Source organism: Natrix helvetica (assembly GCF_964273705.1).
Source record: "Natrix helvetica genome assembly, chromosome: 3".
NCBI classification, from domain to species: Eukaryota; Metazoa; Chordata; class Lepidosauria; order Squamata; family Natricidae; genus Natrix; species Natrix helvetica.
In genome coordinates this window covers 174753147-174779164 of record NC_138549.1, presented here as the reverse complement: position 1 = coordinate 174779164, position 26018 = coordinate 174753147, and the positions used below count along the sequence as shown (strand labels likewise).

The 26018-nt window shown below is 46.1% G+C and overlaps 1 protein-coding gene and 1 long non-coding RNA gene across 6 annotated transcripts in view; one reads left to right on the top strand and one right to left on the bottom strand.

The window, feature by feature from the left end:
- Positions 1-5693, top strand: part of LOC309390467 — an 11151-nt gene extending 5458 nt beyond the window's left edge. For 2 of the 4 annotated variants that reach the window (XR_014175129.1, XR_014175130.1), the window contains 2 exons: positions 1304-1390; positions 5438-5693. This is a non-coding gene — a long non-coding RNA (uncharacterized lncRNA). Of the gene's footprint in view, positions 1-8; positions 351-1303; positions 1391-5437 lie in introns of all 4 variants that reach the window. The other 2 variants (XR_014175127.1, XR_014175128.1) reach the window with 2 other exon arrangements.
- Positions 1-26018, bottom strand: part of LOC309390442 (immunoglobulin kappa light chain-like) — a gene marked incomplete at its 3' end in the record, with an annotated part of 26620 nt that extends 602 nt beyond the window's left edge. The window contains exons 1-4 of one of the 2 annotated variants that reach the window (XM_081949790.1): positions 25650-26018; positions 17664-18011; positions 6893-7198; positions 5485-5630 (exon numbers count right to left, since the gene is read on the bottom strand). In XM_081949790.1, coding sequence (XP_081805916.1) covers positions 5485-5630; positions 6893-7198; positions 17664-18011; positions 25650-25749 — 900 coding nt within the window. In that variant the 5' untranslated portion in view covers positions 25750-26018. Of the gene's footprint in view, positions 1-5484; positions 5631-6892; positions 7199-17663; positions 18012-25649 lie in introns of those variants that run through there. The other variant, XM_081949791.1, reaches the window with a different exon arrangement.

Sequence of the window (26018 nt, the reverse complement as noted above, 5' to 3'; positions counted from 1 at the left end):
ACCCTCAGGTGCCTTGGAGAATAGCTTGACTTCCTCTTCTGTGGGGCAACCCCTGAGATATTGGAAGACTGCTATCATGTCTCCCCTAGTCTGCGATGACCCGGAGCTGAGCATGGAAACAACACAGCCAGAACGAAGACTTAACTCAACTGACCCCCCCTAAAGTCCCACCGTTCACTGCAAATCCAGGAGGAAAGCTCTAATAGTTCCTGGCTGCTATTCGTCCTGTGTAGTATTTTCCAAGGAGTCCTCGTCACCCAAAGAATTCACCGGTACTGCAGCATCACCCAGAGTATAACTGTGTCACTGCGACCTCATACCTGGCCAGGCCAGCATGGCAGACGAGACAGGCAAGCCCAGCAAAGGATATTGGAAGACTGCTATCATGTCTCCCCTAGTCCTTCTTTCTCTTAAGCTAGACATACCCAGTTCCTGCAACCGTTCTTCCTATGTTTGAGCCTCCAGTCCCCTAATCCTCTTTGTTGCTCTTCTCTGGACTCTTTCTAGAGTCCTAAACAGAATAAGTCCACCTTGCTTGTTGCTTACTTAACTGGATAGGTTGAATGGATTTTAGAGAATACACTTGGTGTTGATAACAGTAGACCAGGGGTGTCAAACTCTGCTTCATTGAGGGCTGCATTGGGTTTGTGTTTGACCTCGGTGGGACCAGGGTAGGCATGGCCAGCTGGACATCACTCGTGTCAGGGCCAAGTGCTAGGGCAGGATTTCCCTCAGACTCCCTCACTCATAACCATCCTTCCTTTTCTTGTTTTCCCTTCCCTCTTCATTCTCCTTCCTTCTTCCTTCCCCTCTTTCCTTCCTTTTCCTCCCTTTCTTTCTTTCTTTCCTCCTTCCCTTTCTCCTTTCGTCCCTTCTTGCATGCTCAAATGCAAAAGAGGAAACGTTTCTCCTTCGGTTTGGTTCTTTCTTTGTTTTGCTAGCCCTCTGCGCTCCCGAGCTTCATTTTCGGCGGCAGAGGGCTGCAGGAGGCCATCGCAGCTGAAAATGGTCAGATCCGGTCCACGGGCCTTGAGTTTTGCCACCCCTGGAGTAGAAAGTCTTGGTCTGATTTAAACCGGCTTGACAGAAAAAGGTGTGAGATTTCAAACCAGGCCCCTTGGTAGCATCTGGCCATGCGAGTCTTTTAAGACCAGCGGTTAAAAACACAAGGGAACAGCGCAGACCTGATGAAGATTCACCAATAATCCTGGCTTATGAAACTGAATTGACAACAAGGGATGAGCATCAGTTAAGTATAGAATGTTTTCTTACCTTTCCCTAATGTCTTTTTTCCCCTCGAAAGGAAGCTGAATTTCCTCCTCCTGTCGAAGATTTCCGATTAAGGTGGTTAAACGAGTGACTGGATGGCTCCCCTTTAATCTTTGCAGAGGTGAGGAAACAAGGAAAGCTTTGCTTTGGAACTATCTCCTGCGTGATTACAGGTAGTCCTCGACTTGCAACCGTCTAGTGACCGTTTGAAGTCACAACAGCCCTGACAAAAGTGACTTATGACCGGTTTTCACACTTACAACCGTTGCATTCCCCACCCCTCCCCATGATGACGTGATCAAAATCCAGAGGCTTGGCAACTGACTTACGAACGCCACAATTGCATGCAGAATTTTTGTTCTTGAGCGAGAAATTTGTTAAGTGGATTTTTGACTCATTTAACGACTTTTCTTAACAATTTATTAAGTGAATCATTGTCGTTGTTAAATTAGTAACATGGTTGTTAAAGTCAATCTAGCCTCTCCGTTGACTTTGCCGGTCAGAAGATTGCAAAAGAGGATGACATGGGGATGCTGCCAACTGTCATAAATACGAGTCACTTGGCAAGCATCCGGATGCACAGGTACAGTATAGGTGGTGCCTTCCTCAATAGTAGTAACTGTGAGAGGGATCTTGGAGTCCTAGTGGACAACCATTTAAATTGGAGCCAGCCGTGTGCAGCTGCTGCCCAAAAAGCCAACACAGTTCTAGGCTGCATCAACAGAGGGAGAGAATCAAGATCACGTGAAGGGTTAATACAACTTTATAATGCTTTTGTAAGGCCACACTTGGAATACTGCATTCAGTTTTGGTCGCCACGATGTAAAAAAGATGTGGAGACTCTAGAAAGAGTGCAGAGAAGAGCAACAAAGTGGATGAGGGGACTGGAGACTAAAACATGAAGAACTGGGTATGTCTAGTTTAATAGAAAGAAGGACTAGGGGAGACATGATAGCAGTCTTCAAATATCTCAGGGGTTGCCACAAAAAAGAGGGAGTCAAACTATTCTCAAAAGCACCTGAGGGTAGAACAAGAAGCAATGGGTGGAAACTAATCAAGGAGAGAAGCAACTTAGAACTGAGGAGAAATTTCCTGACAGTTAGAACAATTAATCAGTGGAACAGCTTGCCTCCAGAAGTTGTGAATGCCCCAACACTGGAAGTCTTTAAGAAGATGTTGGATAGCCATTTGTCTGAAACGGTATAGGGTTTCCTGCCTAGGCAGGGGGTTGGACTAGAAGACCTCCAAGGTCCCTTCCAACTCTGCTATTGTATTGTATTCACGTGACCAGGGGATTGCTGCAACGGTCATAAGTGTGAAAAACGATAATTTTTTCCTGTGCCGTTGTAACTTGGAACGGTCAATAACCAAACGGTTGTAAGTGGAGGACCGCCTGTCTGCATGCATAAATGTTAATGACTCCGCTTGTGATATATTTCAGCCTTTGGGTCCCGCTCTCTTAAGGGAGCTTCTAGGTTAAAATGGTCACAGGAGCTGCTTCCTTTTCCCTTGGAACGGGGGCCTCCTGGTGCAGCCATGTCAAATTTGGTCCCTGCCTGCTCCATGGTGGGAACCAGCCCAGTGGCTGCCACATCAGAGCTGTAGTTCATGGGCCCCTGGCTCACGTAGTTGGGCCCGGGGATAAAAAATACGCTACAGACAGGTCTAGCGTCTGGGCGGGTACGGTTGGCAGGGTGCAGGTACAAGATGGAACAGTATGGGACGGGTCGGCAACCTGTGGCTCTGGAGCCGCATGTGGCTCTTTCATCCCTCTGATGCGGCTCCCTGTCACCGGTCGGCTCCACAATTGATAGGGCTTTCGGTTAGGACAAGGAGAGGAAAAAGGACGCCACGCTAGGAGGAGACTCTATGGTGGGGGAACTGGATTTCCTGTTGGCAGAGGAAAAAGGATGCCACACTAGGAAGAGACTATGGTGGGGGAACTGGACTTCCTGTTGGCAGAGGAAAAAGGATGCCACACTAGGAAGACACTATGGTGGGGGAACTGGATTTCCTGTTGGCAGAGGAAAAAGGATGCCACACTAGGAAGAGACTCTATGGTGGGGGAACTGGACTTCCGGTTGGCAGAGGAAAAAGGATGCCACACTAGGAAGACACTCTATGGTGGGGGAACTGGATTTCCTGTTGGCAGAGGAAAAAGGATGCCACACTAGGAAGAGACTCTATGGTGGGGGAACTGGACTTCCGGTTGGCAGAGGAAAAAGGATGCCACACTAGGAAGACACTCTATGGTGGGGTAACTGGACTTCCGGTTGGCAGAGGAAAAAGGATGCCACACTAGGAAGACACTATGGTGGGGGAACTGGATTTCCGGTTGGCAGAGGAAAAAGGATGCCACACCAGGAAGAGACACTGGTGGGGGAACTGGACATCCGATTGGCAGAGGAAAAAGGATGCCACACTAGGAAGAGACACTGGTGGGGGAACTGGACGTCCGATTGGCAGAGGAAAAAGGATGCCACACTAGGAAGACACTCTATGGTGGGGTAACTGGACTTCCGGTTGGAAGAGGAAAAAGGATGCCACACTAGGAAGACACTCTATGGTGGGGTAACTGGACTTCCGGTTGGCAGAGGAAAAAGGATGCCACACTAGGAAGAGACACTGGTGGGGGAACTGGACGTCCGATTGGCAGAGGAAAAAGGATGCCACACTAGGAAGACACTCTATGGTGGGGTAACTGGACTTCCGGTTGGCAGAGGAAAAAGGATGCCACACTAGGAAGACACTCTGGTGGGGGAACTGGATTTCCGGTTGGCAGAGGAAAAAGGATGCCACACTAGGAAGAGACACTGGTGGGGGAACTGGACGTCCGATTGGCAGAGGAAAAAGGATGCCACACTAGGAAGAGACTCTGGTGGGGGAACTGGATTTCCGGTTGGCAGAGGAAAAAGGATGCCACTCTAGGAAATCACTCTTATGGTGGGGGAACTGGATTTCCGGTTGGCAGAGGAAAAAGGATGCCACACTAGGAAGAGACACTGGTGGGGGAACTGGACGTCCGATTGGCAGAGGAAAAAGGATGCCACACTAGGAAGAGACTCTGGTGGGGGAACTGGATTTCCGGTTGGCAGAGGAAAAAGGATGCCACTCTAGGAAGACACTCTGTGGTGGGGGAACTGGACTTCCAGTTGGCAGAAGAAAAAGGATGATGCACTAGGAGAAGACTCCATGGTGCAGGGACCCACTTCTGGTCAGCAGAGGAAAAGAACACCGTGCTAGGAATAAACTCTATGGTGGGGGAACTGGACTTCCGGTTGACAGAGGAAAAAAGACGCCGCACTAGGAGGAGATTCTATGGTACAGGAACCGGACTTCCGGTCGATCCGAATTGAATGGAGGCTTCCGGTTAGGACCTTTGTGGCCTAACCGGAAGTGTTTTAAGGTTGCCGACCCCTGGTATAGGATGTCCTGCCTGAGCAGGGGGTTGGACTAGAAGACCTCCAAGATCCCTTCCAACTCAGTTCTTCTGTTCATCTGCATCCTGCTGCCAGGCCCCAAAGCTGGTCCAGGAGGATACCATGATCAAAAGCCACAGAGAAGTTCACGACAGCCAGAAAGCACTCATGGTAGTTTCTGTAACTCCCATCTTTTTTTAAACTAGGCCAAGATTAATAGGACAGGTAGTCCTCGACTTAACAACCACAATTCTGCCCCAAAATTTACAGGCTTTTGTTAAGTGAGTTTTGCCCCATTTTACAACTTTTCTTTGCCACGGTTATTAAGTGAATCACTGCAGTTAAGTTAGTCACAAAGTGGTTAAGTGAATCCTGCTTCCCCATTGACTGCCTGTCCAAAGGTCGCCAAAGGGGGTCGCGGGGACCCCGGCAATCGTCAAAAACACGAGTCGGCTGCCAATTTTCTGAATTTTGATCACATGACCATGGGGATTGCTGCATTCGGTTGTAAGTGTGAAAAACAGTCATAAATCACTTTTTTTCAGTGATGATGTAACTTTGAACGGTCACTAAATGAGCTTTGTAAGCCGACAGGATTCATGTAATTTCGGAATCCCCGATGTGACGGAAGGATAGGAAGTTGATTTTCTCTCTCTGTTTTATTCATTTGTAAACTATACAGATGGTTACAAAACGAAGCATTGTACATTTTTTTTTAAAAAATAACATTCTTATTGATTTCCTGGCAGATCTCCCATCCAGAATTGTGGTCGGGAATAGTTGTGAAATCGGAATTTCAGCCTTCGGAAGACGGGAAGAAATGTCTCACAATACAGCATCTGCGGGCCTTTATTTTGAAAAGACCCATGAAGAAAAGAACCAGCCCTATTTTGTTCAGGAAAATGCCCAAATAGAGACCCATCATGTATTGTTGCAGTGGGCCTGTTGGGGAAAGACAACAGATCACTTTGATTTATTTGTAATAAAGCTGTAAGATTCTCTTAATAGCTTCCTGTCCTGATTGAGAAAAAAATATACAGTATTTTTCACACTATAAGATGCACTTCTCCCCCCCCCCTAAAAGAGGGTAAACATTTGGGTGCATCTTATACACTTGAACATAGCCCTGCCCACCCGCCGGCCCCACCCTTTGGCCTCTGTTTCACAGCAATTTGCCTCCTTGCAGCAAACAGCGAACATCCAGTTTCAGCACAGCCTGATTAATACAAGCAGCTGATTGTCGGTTGTATCAGTCTCCCGACCATCACCTGTTTGAGGCTGCAAGGATTGCCATTGCCGCTTCCACGTGCCACCTTTTTGCCCCCTGCATCCCATTTTTGGCCTCTGCGCACCCCGTTTTCTGCCCATTCCGATCCCCGCTGCCGAGAAGGGGCGGAAATGGGGTGCGCGGAAGGTGGAAAACGAGGTGTGCTGACGCTGAAAACAAAATGTAGAGGCCAAAAACGGGGCAGGTGGGGGCGGCAATAGACTATGGCAATCTCTGCAGCCTGAAACAGCTGATCGTTGGGAGGCCCAACAATCAGCTGCTTGTACTAAGGCTGTGCTGAAATTGAAACTGGCTGTTTGCTGCAAGGAGACAAATTGCTGGGAGGCGGAGGCAGATTTTTTTTTTCTTTTCCTCCCCAAAAGCTAGGCGCGTCTTATTCTTCGGGGAGTGTCTTACACTCCGAAAAACACAGTATTTTGAAACACATTTGCTTGCTCTAATAATCTTTCACCGTTTCCGTGTAGCTTGCCATGTTTCACTTGGTTTTCCCCCGTTGACCCCCAATGCCTTGCTCTTAGATGAATTAACAGAACCACACTCTTAGTTTCATTACACAAGGTATCTTCATACTGGCTTCACGTTGGAGTAATGGGAAAACGACACAACGTCGTTTGTGCACGCGTGGCAAAAATTTGATTTCCACACCTTTTGCCCGCCAGTTCTGCATTTCTATAATGTGGTTACCTCCCACAGCTGCTTGGTCAGAATTCTTCCAAATAATATCCAATATTTATTTACTGGATTGTTATCCCGCCTGTATTACTTTATGAGTTTGATGCAGAACCTGACTTCCACGCCGCCACCTCCTGATTCGCCACAACACACAATTTAGACTCAACCTGGACTGAGATGGGGAAGAAGAAGGCACGAAAAACTCAAGAACCCTCCACACACACACACACACACACACACTTACGTTCTGTCGTAACAACCAGCCTTGTGGTAGCCTTAATTACTGTTGAATTGTGTTTCACCAGACAAGTGAAGAGCGAGGAGTTCCAATTTTTGGTGGCCATGATCTTCAGGGAACTCTGGCGGGAATATGTCCGGTTTGAATTATAAGTTGTCCCACCATTCTTTCCTTTCCCGATGGGACTCTTGCAAAACAGTTCAACTTTGGCCCCATTTGGGTAGTAATATTCCGCTTTGCAAGTGACCGTCACCGAGGCGTTGATCTGGACGGGAGAAGGGGGCTGGGTCTCGAGATGCACCGTGGGAGGAACTGAATGAAGAAAGGTAAAAGAGCTTGGTCAAAAGAGGTTGGGATTCATGTCTCCTGCACGCAGATGGGGCTGGGAGACTAACTGGGTTTGGTCCCTTGATTGCGGTATGGGGGGAAACGGCTCTCGTACGAAAAACCCAGAACCTGGTTTGCAGGAAGCCTAAAGTCAAAACTTAACACCATGAACAAAGAATAAGGAACACGACAAACACAACAAATCCTCTGAAGTGAACTCAAAGATTCCTTTATTAGGAGCTCCAGCAAAATGTTTCTCCCACCCTCCTTCCCTCCCTCTCTCTCTCATCACAGGCTAACAAGTCTGTCCATCCAGAAGGTAAATAATTTCCACACCTATTCATCTCCCCCCACCGCCTTTTATCCCTAGAGCTAGAGTGCTCTCTTCTGTCCCAAGGACTGGCCCATAGATTTCCTCTGCTCTCCTCTCCTCTGCCTTCTGCGCATTTGCACGTCAGGCACTGGACCCAGCTGTTCCTCCTCTTCCTCAATGTCAGGAGTCCAAGTAACACCCCTAATGAAAGAAGATTCCGAGGCTTGAGTTTCCTCAAAGTTATTAGATGTCATATTGGCACATTTGAAAGCGTCCGGGTTTTTCCCAGGGAAGTGAAACTTCAAGTCCCCGCCCAGCACCCACATGTCTGTCACACGGCCCAATCAGGCAGCGTCCTGCAGGGCAAGATGACCTTGACTTTCTGAGAAGTCAAGTATTTTGACTATATATCACCCACACTCTATATAATCCCCCCTCCCGTTTTCCCACAGTAGAAAATGTGGCAGGGCTGAAGGCCCAATGGAAAAGATGGCTTCCAGGTCTGACAGCCACATCTATTCATCTCCGCCCTCTGCCTCTTATCCCCAAAGCTAAGGCTTCGCTAGCAGCGGTGGCTTTTCCTTCCCAAGGACCGGCCCATAGATTTCTACTGCTCTCCTCTCCTCTGCCTTCTGTGCATCCACACGAAAGGCACTGGAACCAGCTGTTCCTCTTCTTCCTCATCTGATTCGGCTGATGGAGGGGCCAGTGGCCAAGAGGCCACAACAGGATCTCAACCAATTATTGGCAATTCGCTGTCCTCAATGTTGACTTTGGGTGTGTTTGGACCCTGTTACCATCATTAATGTGAGTCAGTTGCCAAGTGTTTGAGTGTTGATCATGTGACTATGGGGAAGTCCCAATGCTCATAAGCGTGAAAACTGGTTGTAAGTCCCTTTTTCCCGTGCCCTTGTAACTTCAACCAGTCACTAAACGAACTGTCGTAAATCCAGGACTACCTGTGGGAAGGTTATAAAGCTAAGGATGAAGACAGACGGAGGACAGTTTGAAAGAACTACCTACTTGTCCTCGACTTACAACCATGGATTTAGTGACCATTCTAAGTGGTAATGTCTATGGAGTGTCAGTGTTCCAAATATCATGCAGAATTAAATCAGAGTCCAAGGCAGAGCTATCCTTAAAGTTCCAATTTAATAAGTCAGACATGTTGGCACATCTGTGGAAATCCCAAATCTAAAAGCTTCCTGGGATTCCACCCAGTTGAAAGTTCATGATCTTATCCCCACACCCATAAATCCATCACACGGTCCAATCTTCTTCGGCCACGCTGGCATCTCCACCCAGCTGGTTCCGGTCAGGTGCAGAGGTGTGGAGACAAAAGATGACCTTGGGCTTCTAGAAAGGAATGACAACAACACATTCCACAATTCTACTCCTTTCTATTCCCCCCTCCCAATTTACACTAACGAAACAGCATAGTGAAATAATAGAGAGTGTGGCAGGCCAAAGATCCTAAAAAGGAATAGAACTGCAGGCCTGACATGGAGATTTTCCATCCTCCTGGTCATGCTTGTCCCCTTGGGTTTTTCCCAAGAGGCAGCTGGACTTTCTGGTTTTTCTTTCTCATCCATGAAGCTTCTTAAGCTTTGACTGGATGGTGGGGAATGCAAAGATTTACACTCCTTGCAGACAGCTGGTCATTTGCATCAATGTTCCCTCTAATTTTTTTTTCAGTGTGAGCGGAAAAGTATAGTGTTTGAGCGGCACATTTTCATGCCTGAGCACCTGAATTTTTTTCACAGATGTCACCCAAGACAACAACAAAATCAGTGTTATTTGAAACGCAAAGTTATATTTATTCAAGGTACCCCCGTAATTAAAGGTGTTATATAGCAGTATTATTAAATATTAAATATTAATATTAAAATGCTTGCATATGGTAATGTACACTGTTATTCACTGAAAGTCTGTCTCATCTTACAGTTTCTCACGTCTGTCTTTCTTTAACAACCATTCCGAGTACACTTTGTCAAGATCAATCTGTGCTGCTGAAGTCTGGTAAGATCGGATTCGCATCAGCATATCCAAGTGCTCAGTTTGCAGCCGATTGCGAGCTTTGGTCTTGGTGGCATTCATCGGGCTGAAACCTTGCTCACAATCAGCGCTTGATGCTTGGAATGTTGCGCAGATGTCCAGCAGACGTGACAGCAATCCAAACTGTTGCTCTCTTAGTGCAAACTGAACTACATCATCAAATGAGTGCATTAATCCAGACTTGAATTTCTCCGACACCAGAAATCTGAAGTCACGATATTGTGACTGTACAGCTGATGTGATGCTGACTTCATCCAAATCCTCAAAGAAATGCTGGTATTTTCCAACCAGAGTTGCAATCTCAGTTTCCCCAAAATTAAAAGAATTCACATTCGACAGAGCAGCAGTTTCAAATATATTCAAATCTGTCAGCTCGTTGTCTGGAAAACGACTGTCAAGATGCAAGCACACACGTTCAATGAATCTGAGTATAGGAGCCGTGTCAATGTATGGGTTGCTCTGCATATATTCGCGAGCTTCGTCATTCCAGTAAACCGTTTCACCTAAATACTGCAGGCGAAGCTTGGTTGTTCTGGCCTTCACAAACTGAACGGCTTCGATTGGTGTCAGGTTGCTTCTTTGCAACATCTTGTTCAACTCGGCTAATTCGTGAACAACGTCGTCAAACACGATCAATGCAGCACGAATCTGTGGATCCATCAACTTTCTGTAACAATATTTACAGACTGGGTCACTGTGTGTTTCTGCTTGCTCTTTACAGTACTCAACCAAAACTGTAATGTTTCTCATCAATGCTCGCAGTGCAGAATGTTTGGAAAGCCATCGTACTTCATTCAACGGTCTGAAAGCTACCGATTCACACTCAAGAACTTCTGCTAGTTCTGCAAATGCTGTTTTCTTCACAGAAGAGCAGCAGAACAGAGTGTAGACAGTTTGTAGTAAAGTCTCGATGTCCTTCATCAGTGAAACGTGCTTACACGCATCATCAATCCCTAGGTCTTCTCGATGTGCCACACAGTGCTGTTCAAGCAAATGGGATACATCTCGACGAAGCTGAGCAGCCACACCGTTATTCTTACCCAGCATCACAGATGCACCATCTGACGTAAACATGACCATCTTTTGAATGTTGATGTTGTTTGTAGCATAGAACTCTTTTATGGCTGCTGTGATTGCTGTGCTGTCGCACGTTGACAACTGTAAAATTCCTGCAAACACGGTCTTATAAATTGCGGCATTAGACGGGCGGAATTTCGCATACAAAATCAACATTTTGGTGACTGATACATCGGTGCTTTCATCAGCAATAAGAGTATGAAAACTGGCATTACATAGATCATGCATGACTTCTTTCTGAACAACTGCATTGATGCACTCCACAAACTCAAAGTCATAATTCTTGCTGCGCCAGCTCTCCGGAATGGACACATACTTGCCTATGTGGTCATGTATGGCTGTGACTGATAATATTGACACATTCATGTTTATGGCCAGCAACACATTATCGATCAAAACTTTGACTTCATCGGCACTGGCATTTCTGTGCAGTGAAACTTCTTTTCTGTTTGCTCTCTCTTCTGCACTTTCAGTCAGTAGCCTCGGCAGCCCTCCAGATTTCTGGCATCGTAGCTTAATGACTGAATCCAGGTGACTCTTTTGATTGATATGACGCTTCAAACAATCAATTTTCCAATCATTCCACCGTTTTCCAGTGGTGAATGCGCCGCCTGTACAAGCTTCTTGGCATACCTGGCAAACAATGTCGTCACTATTTTCACGATACATGAAGATGTCACCCAGTTTTGTTAATTGTTTTTTAGATGAAGTTGGCAGTTCAGTCTCTACTAACTCTCCCAACCATTCTTGTTTAAATTTCAAGCTGCACTTTTTCTTCGTAACAAAGTTTACTCCAGCTTTATGTTTCGACATCCACACTGACTGATGTACCTATAGGGTTATTACAATTATCTTTTCAAATTCATTTTGGATTAAATAAAAAACAGCTTTGAAATGAATGTATAAATTGCACTTAATACCAGTAATATTAAAATAGTAAATGTTTGATATATTTCATTTTAATGAATTTCACTTGATATACTTCATTTTAATGAGCACATTCAATTGCAAAAGTTGTCTATATACTGTATGCTTCTGTGAATGTATTATATGCAATTTGCTATTTTAAATGAGTAAAATTATTAAAATCCCCATTCATAAAGTCTCATTCACATCTAAGAGTTTTCTTCCATCATTAATTTGTAAACTCAAGGATTTATTGCCTGCATGTTCAACAATGCTTGCTGATTGTTTAAAAATTTGTGGGAATTTGTTCCTCTCTATACAGGTGGTTTCAGTAACCTACTACTACTGCAAAACTAATTGCAATACATTAAATTTTATTATTTTTAATATGAAAAAATAATTTGACTCATAAAATCTTATTGTTTTTCATGATTGCTCACACAGAAGTTGCTTGCTATTGGAAAAAGTAATGAATAGCTAAACAGAATAGGAAATTGCATTATCCAAAACTCTAAAAAAATGAAGTGAAAAATATTTTAACCACACTTTTTTCAAATCTTACTCCTCCTACAAGCCAGTGAATTGTGTGGATGACTTTAAAGTACTTATATTGTAGTTAAGATTTTAATTCTAAAAAATTTCTAAACTCCATACTACTTGCAAATTAAATAGATTGTTAAAATGGCTCTACCATAACAAATAAGAGGAAAAAAAACACCTTCCTTTTGTTTATAAAGTAGTGATTTTAATTTGCTCCAAATGATTTAACAACGTGGGTGGGACTGGAATTTTTATTAGTCAGAAATGTGGTCACAAAGCATGATGTCATGTCATGTGACCGGGCTCTCTCTCGCCTCTTTCCGGCTCGAGTCAAGGGCGTCAATCATATTAGCCCAGGGATCTGCAAAATTGGCTCTTAAGACTGGTGGACTTCAACTCCCAGAATTCTGAGAGTTGAAGTCCACCAGTCTTAAAACAGCCAACTTTGCAGACCCCTGTGTTAGCCCAAAGCTTGGCGCTGGGCGGGCCTTGCTCCCCCATTGGTGGAGCCCCAAGAAGCGAGGAGGGAGAAAAAGAGATGGAGGCCAAGGAGCTTCTTTCCCCCCCCTGCAAAAATCTTATCAGGGAGCCGGCGGGCAGTAGCAAATTAGCGGAAAGCGAGGTTTGACCGGGTGGGGCAGTGAAACTCCAGGGCTCTCTGACCTAATTCCCCATGAGAACTGTTGCCTCTGAAGCGATATTTTGCTCCAATATTTTGAAACTTTAAGCGCCCCTTTCCCTTTTTTCTTTTCAACCCACAATGATTAGGGAGGATCCTGAAGTCGGGCGGGGCTGAGAAGCGAGGAGGCAGAAAAAGAAACTGAGGCCAAGGAGCTTCCCCTCCGCCCCCTCCCAGCAAAAATCTAACCGGGGAGCCGCGTGGGCAGTAGCAAATTAACCGATTTGCTGGGAGGGGGCGGGGGGGAAGCTCCTTGGCCTCCGTCTCTTTTTCTGCCTCCTCGCTTCTCGTCCCCGCCCGATTTCAGGATCCTCCCTAATCATTGTGGGTCAAAAAGAAAAAAGGGAAAGGGGTGCTTGTTTTGAAGTGCCCCTTTCCCTTTTTTATTTTTGACCTACACTGATTAAGGAGAATCCTGAAGTCACAAGTCAGGCGGCAATGTACTGCGTTTAACTGGAGTTGGCTGGAGAGTGTTTCGATTGTGTGATGTGATTCCCTATCCGCTCTGCTCTAGTCGGTGTGTCCACACCAAATACGCGATGCTGGCGCTGCGCGGCAGTTAGAAATTACTGCGCGGCGTACTCTAGGCACGTGCACGGCCGCGCAGGCGCGCACCTTAGAGGGAACAGTGATTTGCATCCTTTTAGAGAGACGTTGAGGCCCCTTGGAGGTTTGTCTGTGTCCTCAGGGCCACCTGAATGGTGCAAAATGGGTGTGGAGCCTTCTTGAAAATGTTGAGGGGACTATGTTGTATGTCAGGCCTGCAGCGGTTCCTTTAAGAATCTTTGACCTGCCACACTCTCTCTGTCTAGCTTCATCTTTAGTATGCCTTTTCATTAAAGGGGGGGGGGATAGCAAGGGGTAGAATGTGCTGTTTTCAAAATAAAAAATTCCTTCCTAGAAGCTCAAGGTTATTCTTTGTCTCTGCACCTCTGCACCTGACCGGAACCAGCGGGGTGGAGATGACAGCGTGGAATACAATACAATACAATACAATAGAAATAGAAATAATAGAAACAGAAACAGAAATAGAAATAATAGAAATAGAAATAGAAATAATACAAATACAAATAATACTAATACTCATACAAATACAATACAAATACAATACAAATACAATACAAATACAATACAAATACAATACAAATACAATACAAATACAATACAAATACAATACAAATACAATACAAATACAATACAAATACAATACAAATACAATACAAATACAATACAAAGACAATACAAAGACAATACAAAGACAATACAAATACAATACAAATACAATACAAATACAATACAAATACAATACAGTTGGAAAGGACCTTGGAGGTCTTCTAGTCCAACCCCCTGCCTAGGCAGGAAACCCTCTACCGTTTCAGACAAATGGCTATCCAACATCTTCTTAAAGACTTCCAGTGTTGGGGCATTCACAACTTCTGGAGGCAACTTCTGTTCCACTGGTTAATTGTTCTCACTGTCAGGAAAAGAAGAAGATTGGACCATGTGATGGATTTGTGGGTGTGGGGACAAGATCATGAACTTTCAACTGGGTGGGAATCCTAGGTAACTTCCAGAATTGGGATTTCCACAGATGTGCCAACATGTCTGTCTTATTAAATTGGAACTTTAAGGATAGTTTTGCCTTGGACTCTGATTTAACTCTGCATGATATTTGGAACACTGACATTGTAAACAGGAGAGAGACGGTGTCGTATCCCTGCCCCTCTGTTGAGGGAGGGCTGTTCAATTTGGACACGGATGGCCTCTTTGGCCCCTCTTACAAACCTCTCTGTCCAAAATGGGCCGTTTGTTGTCTTCAAAAGAGTGGCCTTTTGTCTTTCAAATGCAGACGGACTGCTGAATCTAGTCCCGATGGGATTCTTCTACGTTGTGCCAGGCGTTTGCAAAGTGGTTGTTTTGTTTCCCCAACGTACAGCTCTGCGCAGGGCTCTCTGCATTGTAGTGCATATAATGGATAATGGAATGAAATCCGCCCATCCTCCACCCTCCAGTCAGAACTGAAGAAGCTTCTTGGATGAGAAGCGAAATGTCTTCTTGGATGAGAAGCGAAATGTTAGAACAATGAATCAGTGGAACAGAAGTTGCCTCCAGAAGTAGTGAATGCACCAACACTGGAAGTCTTTAAGAAGATGTTGGATAGCCATTTGCCTGAAATGGTATAGGGTTTCCTGCCTAGGCAGGGGGTTGGACTAGAAGACCTCCAAGGTCCCTTCCAACTCTGCTATTGTATTGTATTGTAAAGAAGAGGGAGTCAAACTATTCTCCAAGGCACCTGAGGGTAGAACAAGAAGCAATGGGTGGAAACTAACCAAGGAGAGAAGCAACTTAGAACGGAGGAGAAATTTCCTGACAGTTAGAACAATTAATCAGTGGAACAGAAGTTGCCTCCAGAAGTTGTGAATGCCCCAACACTGGAAGTCTTTAAGAAGATGTTGGATAGCCATTTGTCTGAAACGGTATAGGGTTTCCTGCCTAGGCAGGGGGTTGGACTAGAAGACCTCCAAGGTCCCTTCCAACTCTACGATTGTATTGTATTGTATTGTATTGTCTTCAAAGAAAAAAACAAACTGGGAGGGAAGCCGAGTTAGAATTAAGACAGTGGACGAGGCAGAGGCCTTTATTAAAAAAACATCTTTCCCTCCTAGAGGACGAAGATAGCAGAGGTGGGGGGAAAAGCAGCAATGTACAAGATATGGAGAGGGGGGGGCACGGCTCCACCTGGGAGCAGAGAGGAGGAAGCAATATCGAAAAGGCTCAGGTCACAAAAATAAAAATATCTGAAATATTATTGTAATTGTTGATATACTAGAAAGTGACAAAGAAAGAGAGGATAGAACATGTTGTTGACATAAAGTAAGAACTCTGTTTATGCTATCCTTTACGTGTTATTTTTAAAATTGTAAAAGTGTGAGATTGGGGGGGGGATTTCTACTGCCAACATGGAAGCTACTAAACTTTTCTATGTACCCTATTACCTTTTTCCCATAAATGTTTTTAAAACCAATAAAACTTTTTACAAAAAGAAAAAGAAAAAAAAGAAAAAAAGAAGAAAGTCCAGTTGCCTCTTGGGGGTGGGGGGGTGGGGAAGCACCTTTGGGACAACCATGACCGGGAGGATGGAAAATCTCCATAGACGTCTACCACTTAGAACGGTCACTAAATCCATGGTTGTAAGTCGAGGACTTACTTGGAAGGCAAATGCTGATCACGGGATCCTAGATGCGGCAACCACTGTACGTATGTGCCAGTTGACAAACAATTAATTAATTTTTATTTAATTTATTAAATTTCTAGACCGCCCCCTCTCCCTGGAGGGACTCGGGGCAGTGTACAGGCATAAATTTAAAACATATAAACAATCAAACACATAAGTAAAACCAGATTAAACAGCCCCTTGTCAATTTATAAAAATTAAAAAACAGACCTTAAAACCAATCTTAAAAAATTTAGAAATAGGACTGAGGTGGGATAGGTGGAATTAGGCCAGGCCGGCTAGCTGGAATAGGTGGGTTTTAAGTTTCTGACGGAAGGAGCGGAGATCCATAGTCATTCTAATGTCGGGGGGAAGGTCATTCCAGAGGGTCGGGCCCATCACAGAGAAGGCCCTTCCCCTGGGCGTCGCCCGCTGGCACAGCCTAGTGGACGGCACCCGGAGGAGTCCCTCTCTGTGTGAGCGAATCGGCCGGAGGGATGTATGGGGCAGGATATGATAAGTGTCAGGGAACAGCAACCAGACAGAGACACATATGGATAATGAAAGTTACTAACTTTATTGTTTACCACGTCTGTTACAAGAATTTCCCCCAGATTGTTTGCTTTTCCCCTGGGAATGACCTGATAAAGCAGGGGCATCAAACTCAAGACCTGCGGGCTGCATCCAGCCCAAGGGATGTTTAAATCTGGCCTACAAACAGCAAAGGACTGGCTCGCGGTACCCCCCCGCCCAGCTCCGTTTTCACTGGCAGAGGGCTGCAGGAGGCCGTCGCAGTCGAAATCAGAACTCAGGAGCCCGTTTTCACTGGCAAAGCATTTGGGCCACCACAGGCGCCCCCAACACGAGGGACATCGAGCTGGCCACCCCCCAGGAGGTCAAACACAATCCTTATGTGGCCCTCAATGAAATCCAGTTTGACACCCCTGAGATAAAGCTTCATGGATCCTGGGTGTAAGCAGAGGTGCGATTCAGCCGGTTTGGCTGAACCAGATGTTAATTTTATATTCTGGTTTGCCGAACCGGTAGTTGCAAGGACTGGCTGGCCCCAACCATCCATCCCTCCCCTCCCAGGAATGTCAGGTAAGTGCAGGGCCCACATGGAGGCTCTAGCAGGGCGAAAAACAGGCCTATTGGAAGTTCAGAAGTCTGGAAATGGGCCGTTTCCGACTTCTGGAGGGCCTCTGGAGCCTGGGGGGGGGGGAGGCCGTTTTCACCCTCCCGGAGGCTCAGGAAAGCCTCTGGAGCCTGGGGAGAGCAAAAAACAGGCCTACCGGAAGAATCGGGCTTGTTTTCAGCCTCTGGAGGGCCTCCGGAGGCCAGGGGAGGTTGTTTTTGACTTCCGGGAGGCTCGAGGAAAGCCTCTGGGGAGGGTGAAAACTCCCCCCCCGCTTTGATGCAGGAGGCCAAGTAGGCCACGCCCACCATGGCCACGCCCACCCAGCAACCAGAGTACCAGTTGCTAACATTTTTCAATCCCACCCGTGGGTGTAAGTCAAGCTTATACTGCTTGCAACTGCGTTAAGAATGCCAAGCTAGTTCCCTGCTCAACCCCTCCTTCCATTCTGATACTTTCCTGGACAGATTCGCTCCGCAATGCCTCAGCTGACGAGAGCAGCTCTCCCCTCCCTCTCCAAACGGCACCTACCTGTCACGAGGATGGCAACCTGTGTCTTTATATTAGATTCTTCCTCTTGGGGCACTTTATTGGTCATAAAGCAGAAGTAGGTCCCATTGTCCTCAGGGCCCATGATGCTGAGGCTGATGCTGAAGTCGGTTCTCGATTCTGGAACGAGCCTCACCCCGTGAGAAAAGGGGTCACCCTCCTTGTAAATTAACTTCCGGCCATTATTGCTCAAAGCTTTGTACCACTTTGCGCTTGTTGGCAGGTCCATTTGAGTCAGGGTACATTTGAGCGTGACGGTCTGGCCTATTGTGACCTGCATGGTGAAGTCAGGTATCTGGGGTTCGGTGATTATGCCGGGAAGACCATCCTCTGAAATGAAAAATAGCTTCTGTTTATTCTGGAAATCCAAAATGGCCAGAATTCGAGTGAGGCAATGAATGGCAGGTGTCAGGTTTCCGAAAGATGCCCTAATTATTTGAAGCCCACTTCTGGGGTTCCTGCCTCCATCTTACTTTAATACTAGACTTTCTCTTTTGCACACCTAGTACCTTATGCCACCAGACTTGAAATGTTGGGCTTGAACAACCTAGAACTACGCCAGCGAAGGTCTGACCTAAGCGTAGTACACAAAATTGGTCCTACCTGTCAACGACTACCTCACCTTCAACTGCAATAACACACGGGCAAACAATCGATGCGAACTCAAAGGTAAACTGCTCCAAACTCGATTGCAGAAAATAGGACTTCAGGAACAGAGTGGTCAACGCCTGGAATGCTCTACCTGACTCTGTTGTTACATCCTCAAACCCTCAAACAGCTTCAACCTTAAACTGTCTACCGTGGATCTCACCCCATTCCTAAGAGGTCCATAAAGGGGGCATGCATAACCTCACCAGCATGCCAACCATCCCTGTCTTATTGTCCCCACTTATTTGTACCCATTTCCTGTGTTCATGTCCATGTTCATACTTATACATGCTTGTACATGTTTGACTAACTAACTAACTAACTAATTAACTAACTAACTAACTAACTAACTAAAATAAAGTAACAGAGGGATTTGTAATCCCCGACCTCTGGTCCTTCCGACGCGCCTTAAAAAGTTGGCTTTTCCAGCAAGCCGGCCTAGCCTGAACAAAATAAAATAAATGCTTGATTTAATTGTTAATTTTAATCCAATTTTTAAGAATGTTATTGTTCATATTAATTGGGTTTGTTTTTGGATACTCTAATTTCTTTTTAACTTTTGTAATATGTGTGTGTGTTGTTTTTTAATGTTGTACGCCGCCCTGAGTCCTTTGGGAGAAGGGCGGCATATAAATCCAATAAACAAACAAACAAACAAACAAACAAACAAACAAGTGGGAGAAATAGCTTCAACACCAGATGGATTCGTAACTGGCTGGCAAACCATACTCAATGAGTAGTCCTTAATGGGTCTACGTCAACATGGAGGGAAGTAAGCAATGGGGTACCACAAGTTTCCATCCTAGGCCCAGTACTCTTCAATGTCTTTGTAAATGACTTAGAGGAGGGAATAGAAAGGGAACTTACCAAATTTGCTGATGATACTAAGCTGGCAGGAATAGCTAACACTCTAGAAGACAGGCTCAAGATCCAGATGGATCTTTACAGACTTGAACCCTGGGCCCTCTCTAACAAAATGAAATTCAATGTAGAGAAAAGTAAAGTCTTAAACTTAGGCAAGAAAAACCAAAAGTACACATATCGACTGGGTGAAACCAGGCTTAATAGCAGTAAATGTGAGAAGGATCTTGGAGTCTTAGTGGACAACCAGCTAAATAGGAGCCAGAAGTGTGCGGTCGCAGCCAAAAAAGCCAACGCAATCCTCAGTTGCATTAACAGAGGGATACAATCAAGATCAAGGGAGGTACTAATACCACCTTATAAAGCCTTAGTAAGGCCACATCTAGAATCCTGCATCCAGTTTTGGTCACCACACTATGAAAAAGAGGTGGAGACTCTAGAAAGAGTGCAGAGAAGAGCAACCAGGATGATGAGGGGACTGGAGGCTGAAACATATGAGGAACGGTTGCAAGAACTGGACCTGGCTGGTTTAGGGAAGAGAAGGACCAGGGGAGACAGGAGAGCATCTTCCAATATTTGAGGGGCTGCCACAGAGAGGAAGGGGTCAAATTATTTCCCAAAGCACCTGAAGGCAGGACAAGAAGCAACAGGTGGAAACTAATCCAGGAGAGAAGCAACTTAAAACTAAGGAAAAATTTGAAATTTCCTGACACAGAGGAGAATTAACCAGGGGAACAACCTGCCTCCAGAAATTTGGGGTGCTCCATCACTGGAGGTTTTCGAGAAGAGATTGAATAGCCACTTTTCTGGAATGGTATCAGATCTCCTGCTTGTGCAGGGGGTTGGACTAGAAGACCTCCAAGGTCCCTTCCAACTTTGCTATGCTGTTATTCTATTCTCTAAAGCACCTGAGGGCGGACACTTGTTAAAGAGAGATCCAACCTAGAACTAAGGAGAAATGTTCTGTCAGTGTGAACAATTAACCAGTGGAACGACTTTCCTCCAGAAGTTTGGGATGCTTCATCGCTGGAGGTTTACGAAACTACTGGACAACCACTTGACTAGGACGATATAATGGACCCTACCTTGAGCTGGGGACACAAATAGAAGACCTTCACTGTCTCCTAGTGACTGATCCAAAGTCGCCCAGCTGGTTTTCATGCTTAAAGCAGGACTAGAACTCCCACTCCCCTGGTAATCGGCCCTAAGTCACCAAGCTGGTTTTCATGCCTAAGGTGGGACTAGAACTCCAAGTCTCCTGGTAATTGGCCCTAAGTCACTGAGCTGGTTTTCATGCCTAAGGTGGGACTAGAACTCCCTGTCTCCTGGTAATCATCCTGAAGTCACTCAGGTGATTTTCATGCCGAAGGCGGGACTAGAACTCCCACTCCCCTGGTAATCGGCCCTAAGTCACCAAGCTGGTTTTCATGCCTAAGGTGGGACTAGAACTCCAAGTCTCCTGGTAATCGGCCCTAAGTCACCAAGCTGGTTTTCATGCTTAAGGCGGGACTAGAACTCCCTGTCTCCTGGTAATCATCCTGAAGTCACTCAGGTGATTTTCATGCCGAAGGCTGGACTAGAACTCCCACTCCCCTGGTAATCGGCCCTAAGTCACCAAGCTGGTTTTCATGCCTAAGGTGGGACTAGAACTCCAAGTCTCCTGGTAATCGGCCCTAAGTCACCAAGCTGGTTTTCATGCTTAAGGCGGGACTAGAACTCCCTGTCTCCTGGTAATCATCCTGAAGTCACTCAGGTGATTTTCATGCCGAAGGCTGGACTAGAACTCCCACTCCCCTGGTAATCGGCCCTAAGTCACCAAGCTGGTTTTCATGCCTAAGGTGGGACTAGAACTCCAAGTCTCCTGGTAATTGGCCCTAAGTCACTGAGCTGGTTTTCATGCCTAAGGTGGGACTAGAACTCCCAGTCTCCTGGTAATCATCCTGAAGGCACTCAGGTGATTTTCATGCCGAAGGCGGGACTAGAACTCCCACTCCCCTGGTAATCGCCCCTAAGTCACCAAGCTGGTTTTCATGCTTAAGGCGGGACTAGAACTCCCTGTCTCCTGGTAATCATCCTGAAGGCACTCAGGTGATTTTCATGCCGAAGGAGGGACTAGAACTCCCACTCCCCTGGTAATCGGCCCTAAGTCACCAAGCTGGTTTTCATGCCTAAGGTGGGACTAGAACTCCAAGTCTCCTGGTAATCGGCCCTAAGTCACTGAGCTGGTTTTCATGCCTAAGGTGGGACTAGAACTCCCTGTCTCCTGGTAATCATCCTGAAGGCACTCAGGTGATTTTCATGCCGAAGGAGGGACTAGAACTCCCACTCCCCTGGTAATCGGCCCTAAGTCACCAAGCTGGTTTTCATGCCTAAGGTGGGACTAGAACTCCAAGTCTCCTGGTAATCGGCCCTAAGTCACCAAGCTGGTTTTCATGCTTAAGGCGGGACTAGAACTCCCTGTCTCCTGGTAATCATCCTGAAGTCACTCAGGTGATTTTCATGCCGAAGGCTGGACTAGAACTCCCACTCCCCTGGTAATCGGCCCTAAGTCACCAAGCTGGTTTTCATGCCTAAGGTGGGACTAGAACTCCAAGTCTCCTGGTAATTGGCCCTAAGTCACTGAGCTGGTTTTCATGCCTAAGGTGGGACTAGAACTCCCTGTCTCCTGGTAATCATCCTGAAGGCACTCAGGTGATTTTCATGCCGAAGGCGGGACTAGAACTCCCACTCCCCTGGTAATCGCCCCTAAGTCACCAAGCTGGTTTTCATGCTTAAGGCGGGACTAGAACTCCCTGTCTCCTGGTAATCATCCTGAAGGCACTCAGGTGATTTTCATGCCGAAGGCGGGACTAGAACTCCCACTCCCCTGGTAATCGCCCCTAAGTCACCAAGCTGGTTTTCATGCTTAAGGCGGGACTAGAACTCCCTGTCTCCTGGTAATCATCCTGAAGGCACTCAGGTGATTTTCATGCCGAAGGAGGGACTAGAACTCCAAGTCTCCTGGTAATCGGCCCTAAGTCACCAAGCTGGTTTTCATGCTTAAGGCGGGACTAGAACTCCCTGTCTCCTGGTAATCATCCTGAAGTCACTCAGGTGATTTTCATGCCGAAGGCTGGACTAGAACTCCCACTCCCCTGGTAATCGGCCCTAAGTCACCAAGCTGGTTTTCATGCCTAAGGTGGGACTAGAACTCCCTGTCTCCTGGTAATCATCCTGAAGGCACTCAGGTGATTTTCATGCCGAAGGCGGGACTAGAACTCCCACTCCCCTGGTAATCGCCCCTAAGTCACCAAGCTGGTTTTCATGCTTAAGGCGGGACTAGAACTCCCTGTCTCCTGGTAATCATCCTGAAGGCACTCAGGTGATTTTCATGCCGAAGGAGGGACTAGAACTCCCACTCCCCTGGTAATCGGCCCTAAGTCACCAAGCTGGTTTTCATGCCTAAGGTGGGACTAGAATTCCAAGTCTCCTGGTAATCGGCCCTAAGTCACTGAGCTGGTTTTCATGCCGAAGGCAGGACTAGAACTCCCAGTCTCCTGGTAATCGGCCCTAAGTCACCAAGCTGGTTTTCATGCCTAAGGTGGGACTAGAACTCCTAGTCTCCTGGTAATCATCCTGAAGTCACTCAGTTGATTTTCATGCCGAAGGCGGGACTAGAACTCCCAGTCTCCTGGTAATCGGCCCTAAGTCACTAAGCTGGTTTTCATGCCTAAGATGGGACTAGAACTCCAAGTCTCCTGGTAATCATCCTGAAGGCACTCAGTTGATTTTCATGCCGAAGGCGGGACTAGAACTCCCAGTCTCCTGGTAATCGGCCCTAAGTCACTAAGCTGGTTTTCATGCCTAAGGTGGGACTAGAACTCCAAGTCTCCTGGTAATCATCCTGAAGGCACTCAGGTGATTTTCATGCCGAAGGTGGGACTAGAACTCCCAGTCTCCTGGTAATCGCCCCTAAGTCACTAAGCTGGTTTTCATGCCTAAGGTGGGACTAGAACTCTCAGTCTCCTGGTTTTTAGACTACACTTTCACCACTAACCTGAACTGCCTCCTCCTTACGATGATCTCTTTATTGTTTTAGACTCTGGATTCTGCATGAGTTTGAATCCCCACTAAAGAATTGTCTCTGAATACAGAGAAATGACTTATACAGACCAATAGCTAAATGTGAGCTCCGCCCTGGAAAACACAACAGGTGAGAAAGAAACTCAAGATCCCTTCCTTTGACTCTCTTCGGTATAAGAACAGATGGGGAAAAACCACTTTCATGGTTCAGTTATCATAATGGAGATCAGTAAAGTAGAGTTTTGGTGTTTTGATATTCTCAGTTCCTCAATCTAGTTGACCTCAAAGGACTGACTCTGATGCAACAGAGCTAACCACTCCCTGCCCACATTATTGCAACAAAGATGGCCTGTCCATCAGAGGGAAGCAATTCATCCAACTTTGCAGGAGTTAGCTCTAACCCACCATTCGTTTCGAGCGCTTCCCACTCACGAGCTAGCAGAAAACATGGCATAAAATTTAGAATAGAATAGAATTCTCTGTTGGCCAAGTGTGATTGGATACACAAGGAATTTGTCTTTGGTGCATAAGCTCTCAATGCACATAAAGAAAAATAAAATAGAATACATTCCTCACGAATCATAAGATACGACAGTGATAGTCTTCGGATACTAAATAAGCAATCAACATAAAGCATACCAGGAAACAAAACAATATTAAGTCGTAAAAATACAAGCAACAAGGTTTGTCATAAGTAGAAAAGGAGATTGGTAATAGGAAGGAAGAAGAATAGTAATACAGTTTAATAGTTTGACAGTGTTGTGGAAATTAGTTGTTTAGCAGAGTGGTGGCATGGAGGAAAATTATCCTTGTGTCTAGTTGTTCTGGTGTGCAGTGAGTTGTTTTGAGCATAGAAGTTGAAATAATTTATGTCCAGGATGTGAGGGGTCTGTAGATATTTTCATAATCCTCTTTTTGACTCATATTTGAGAGCATTTCACCGAGGTTGCCGTTAGCGGTGCCATCTCGGAATCTTTTATTTATTATGTATTTATTTTACTTATTATCTCCCTTTAGCCAGCTTCTAGCTTAATTCCTTTGCCTCATGTTTTCTGCCCTGGAAACATTCCCACGAAAGGAGTAAGAGGGACAGCAACACACCCAATTTCATTCCCCTAGAGGCTGCCTTACATGGGGACAGGAGGCTCAAACATACGATGGACGGTTGCAGGAACTGGGCATGGCTAGTCCAGTAAAGAGAAGGACCCGGGGAGACAAGATAGAAGTCTTCCAATATTTGAGGGGCTGCTACGGAGAGGAGGGGGGGTCAAGCTATTTTCCAAAGCACCTGAAGGCCAGACAAGAATAATGGATGGAAACTGACCAAGGAGAGATTCAACCTGGAACTAAGGAGGAATTTCCTGACTGTGAGAACAATCAACCCATGGAACAGAAGTTGCCCTCAGAGGTTGTGGGAACTTCATCACTGGAGGCTTTCAAGAAGAGACTGGACTGCCATCTGTCAGAAATGGTGTAGGGTCTCCTGCTTGGGCAGGGGGTTGGTCTAGATGACCTCCAAGGTCCCTTCCAACTCTGTTAATCTGTATCCGATGGTGTTGGAACAAGAGAGGAAATGCTACGTGAAAATCAAGACAGCCCAGGAGGACAAAAGGTTGAAGTTGCCGCATTCCAGAATTGGAGATGAGAGATGAAGGCAACCTCAAAGGAACATGGTGAAGAAGAAGATCGTGCAAGGACGTTTCTTTGGGGCAGTATAAGTATTCTGACTGAGGCTTCCCAAAAGCTTGAAGCAAACTCCTTGTCCCGACAAAAAACCCTTTTATTAATTGACTGTGAATTCTGCTCATTCACATCCAGCAAAGTCTTTCAAGGGAGGATTTACGGTCACAGACCTTCTCTGGCTTGGAGAGCTGACAGGCTGATATCTGCACAACTTGTCAAGGAGTTTCAGAGAGTCACGAACCAATGAAGCAAACTCATGGTCTCCTGCAAACTCCACTCCCCTTTCGCTCCTCTTTTATTCCCTCTGGGAGGGGGGGCATTTATCATCCACCTGTGGCCTTACTCCCAAGTCGACCCCTGTTCTTTAGCTTTTCCCTTCGTCTGGCAGCTCTGCGCAAGCGCACACTGGGAACAGGCTCCAGCTGTTCGTCTAACTGCTGTCTGACTCTGAAGGCAGCTGATAAGTGGCATACAGCCCTGGCCCCCTCTCTGCCTCCGACACAGAGCCCTCATCAGAGCCTTCCCCAGACTCCAGGACTGGCCCAGGTTCCTCCCCAACCTCCTCACTGTCCGAATCTGCTGCCAGCTCCGATGGCCACTGGCGAGCCACAACAATAAGTGTGGGCAGCCTTTAAACAACATCTGAAGTACCTTTAAACAACAATCTACTAATCTCTCCATCTTCCAGCTAGAAATCTGAGCATGAACACTCACCTATTTTCTGAAATGAACACATCCTCAGCTCTTGCACCAGGAGGAGGCACCACAGCTGGAATGGACCCAGGATGGTCAAGGGGGATCTCAAGGAAGCCATGCCGGTAGCAGCAGGAGAAACATCTGGAGCTACTTCGTCTCTTGATATCCTCCCAAAACATTTTCTTTTCGAGGCGGAACAAAAAGGGAACTCGTGTTTCCTGCTTCTAAATTTGAACCAATGGCCTCGTTTGGGATGGTTGCTCTGTAAGAGAGTGACTAAAAAGAGCTTCCAGAGTTGTAAATTTATAATTTCCAGGACGACATGGAATTAAACCACGATTGAATTGGTTTAAAGACTTCAGCAGCGATTTCTGTTGTGTTTCACCT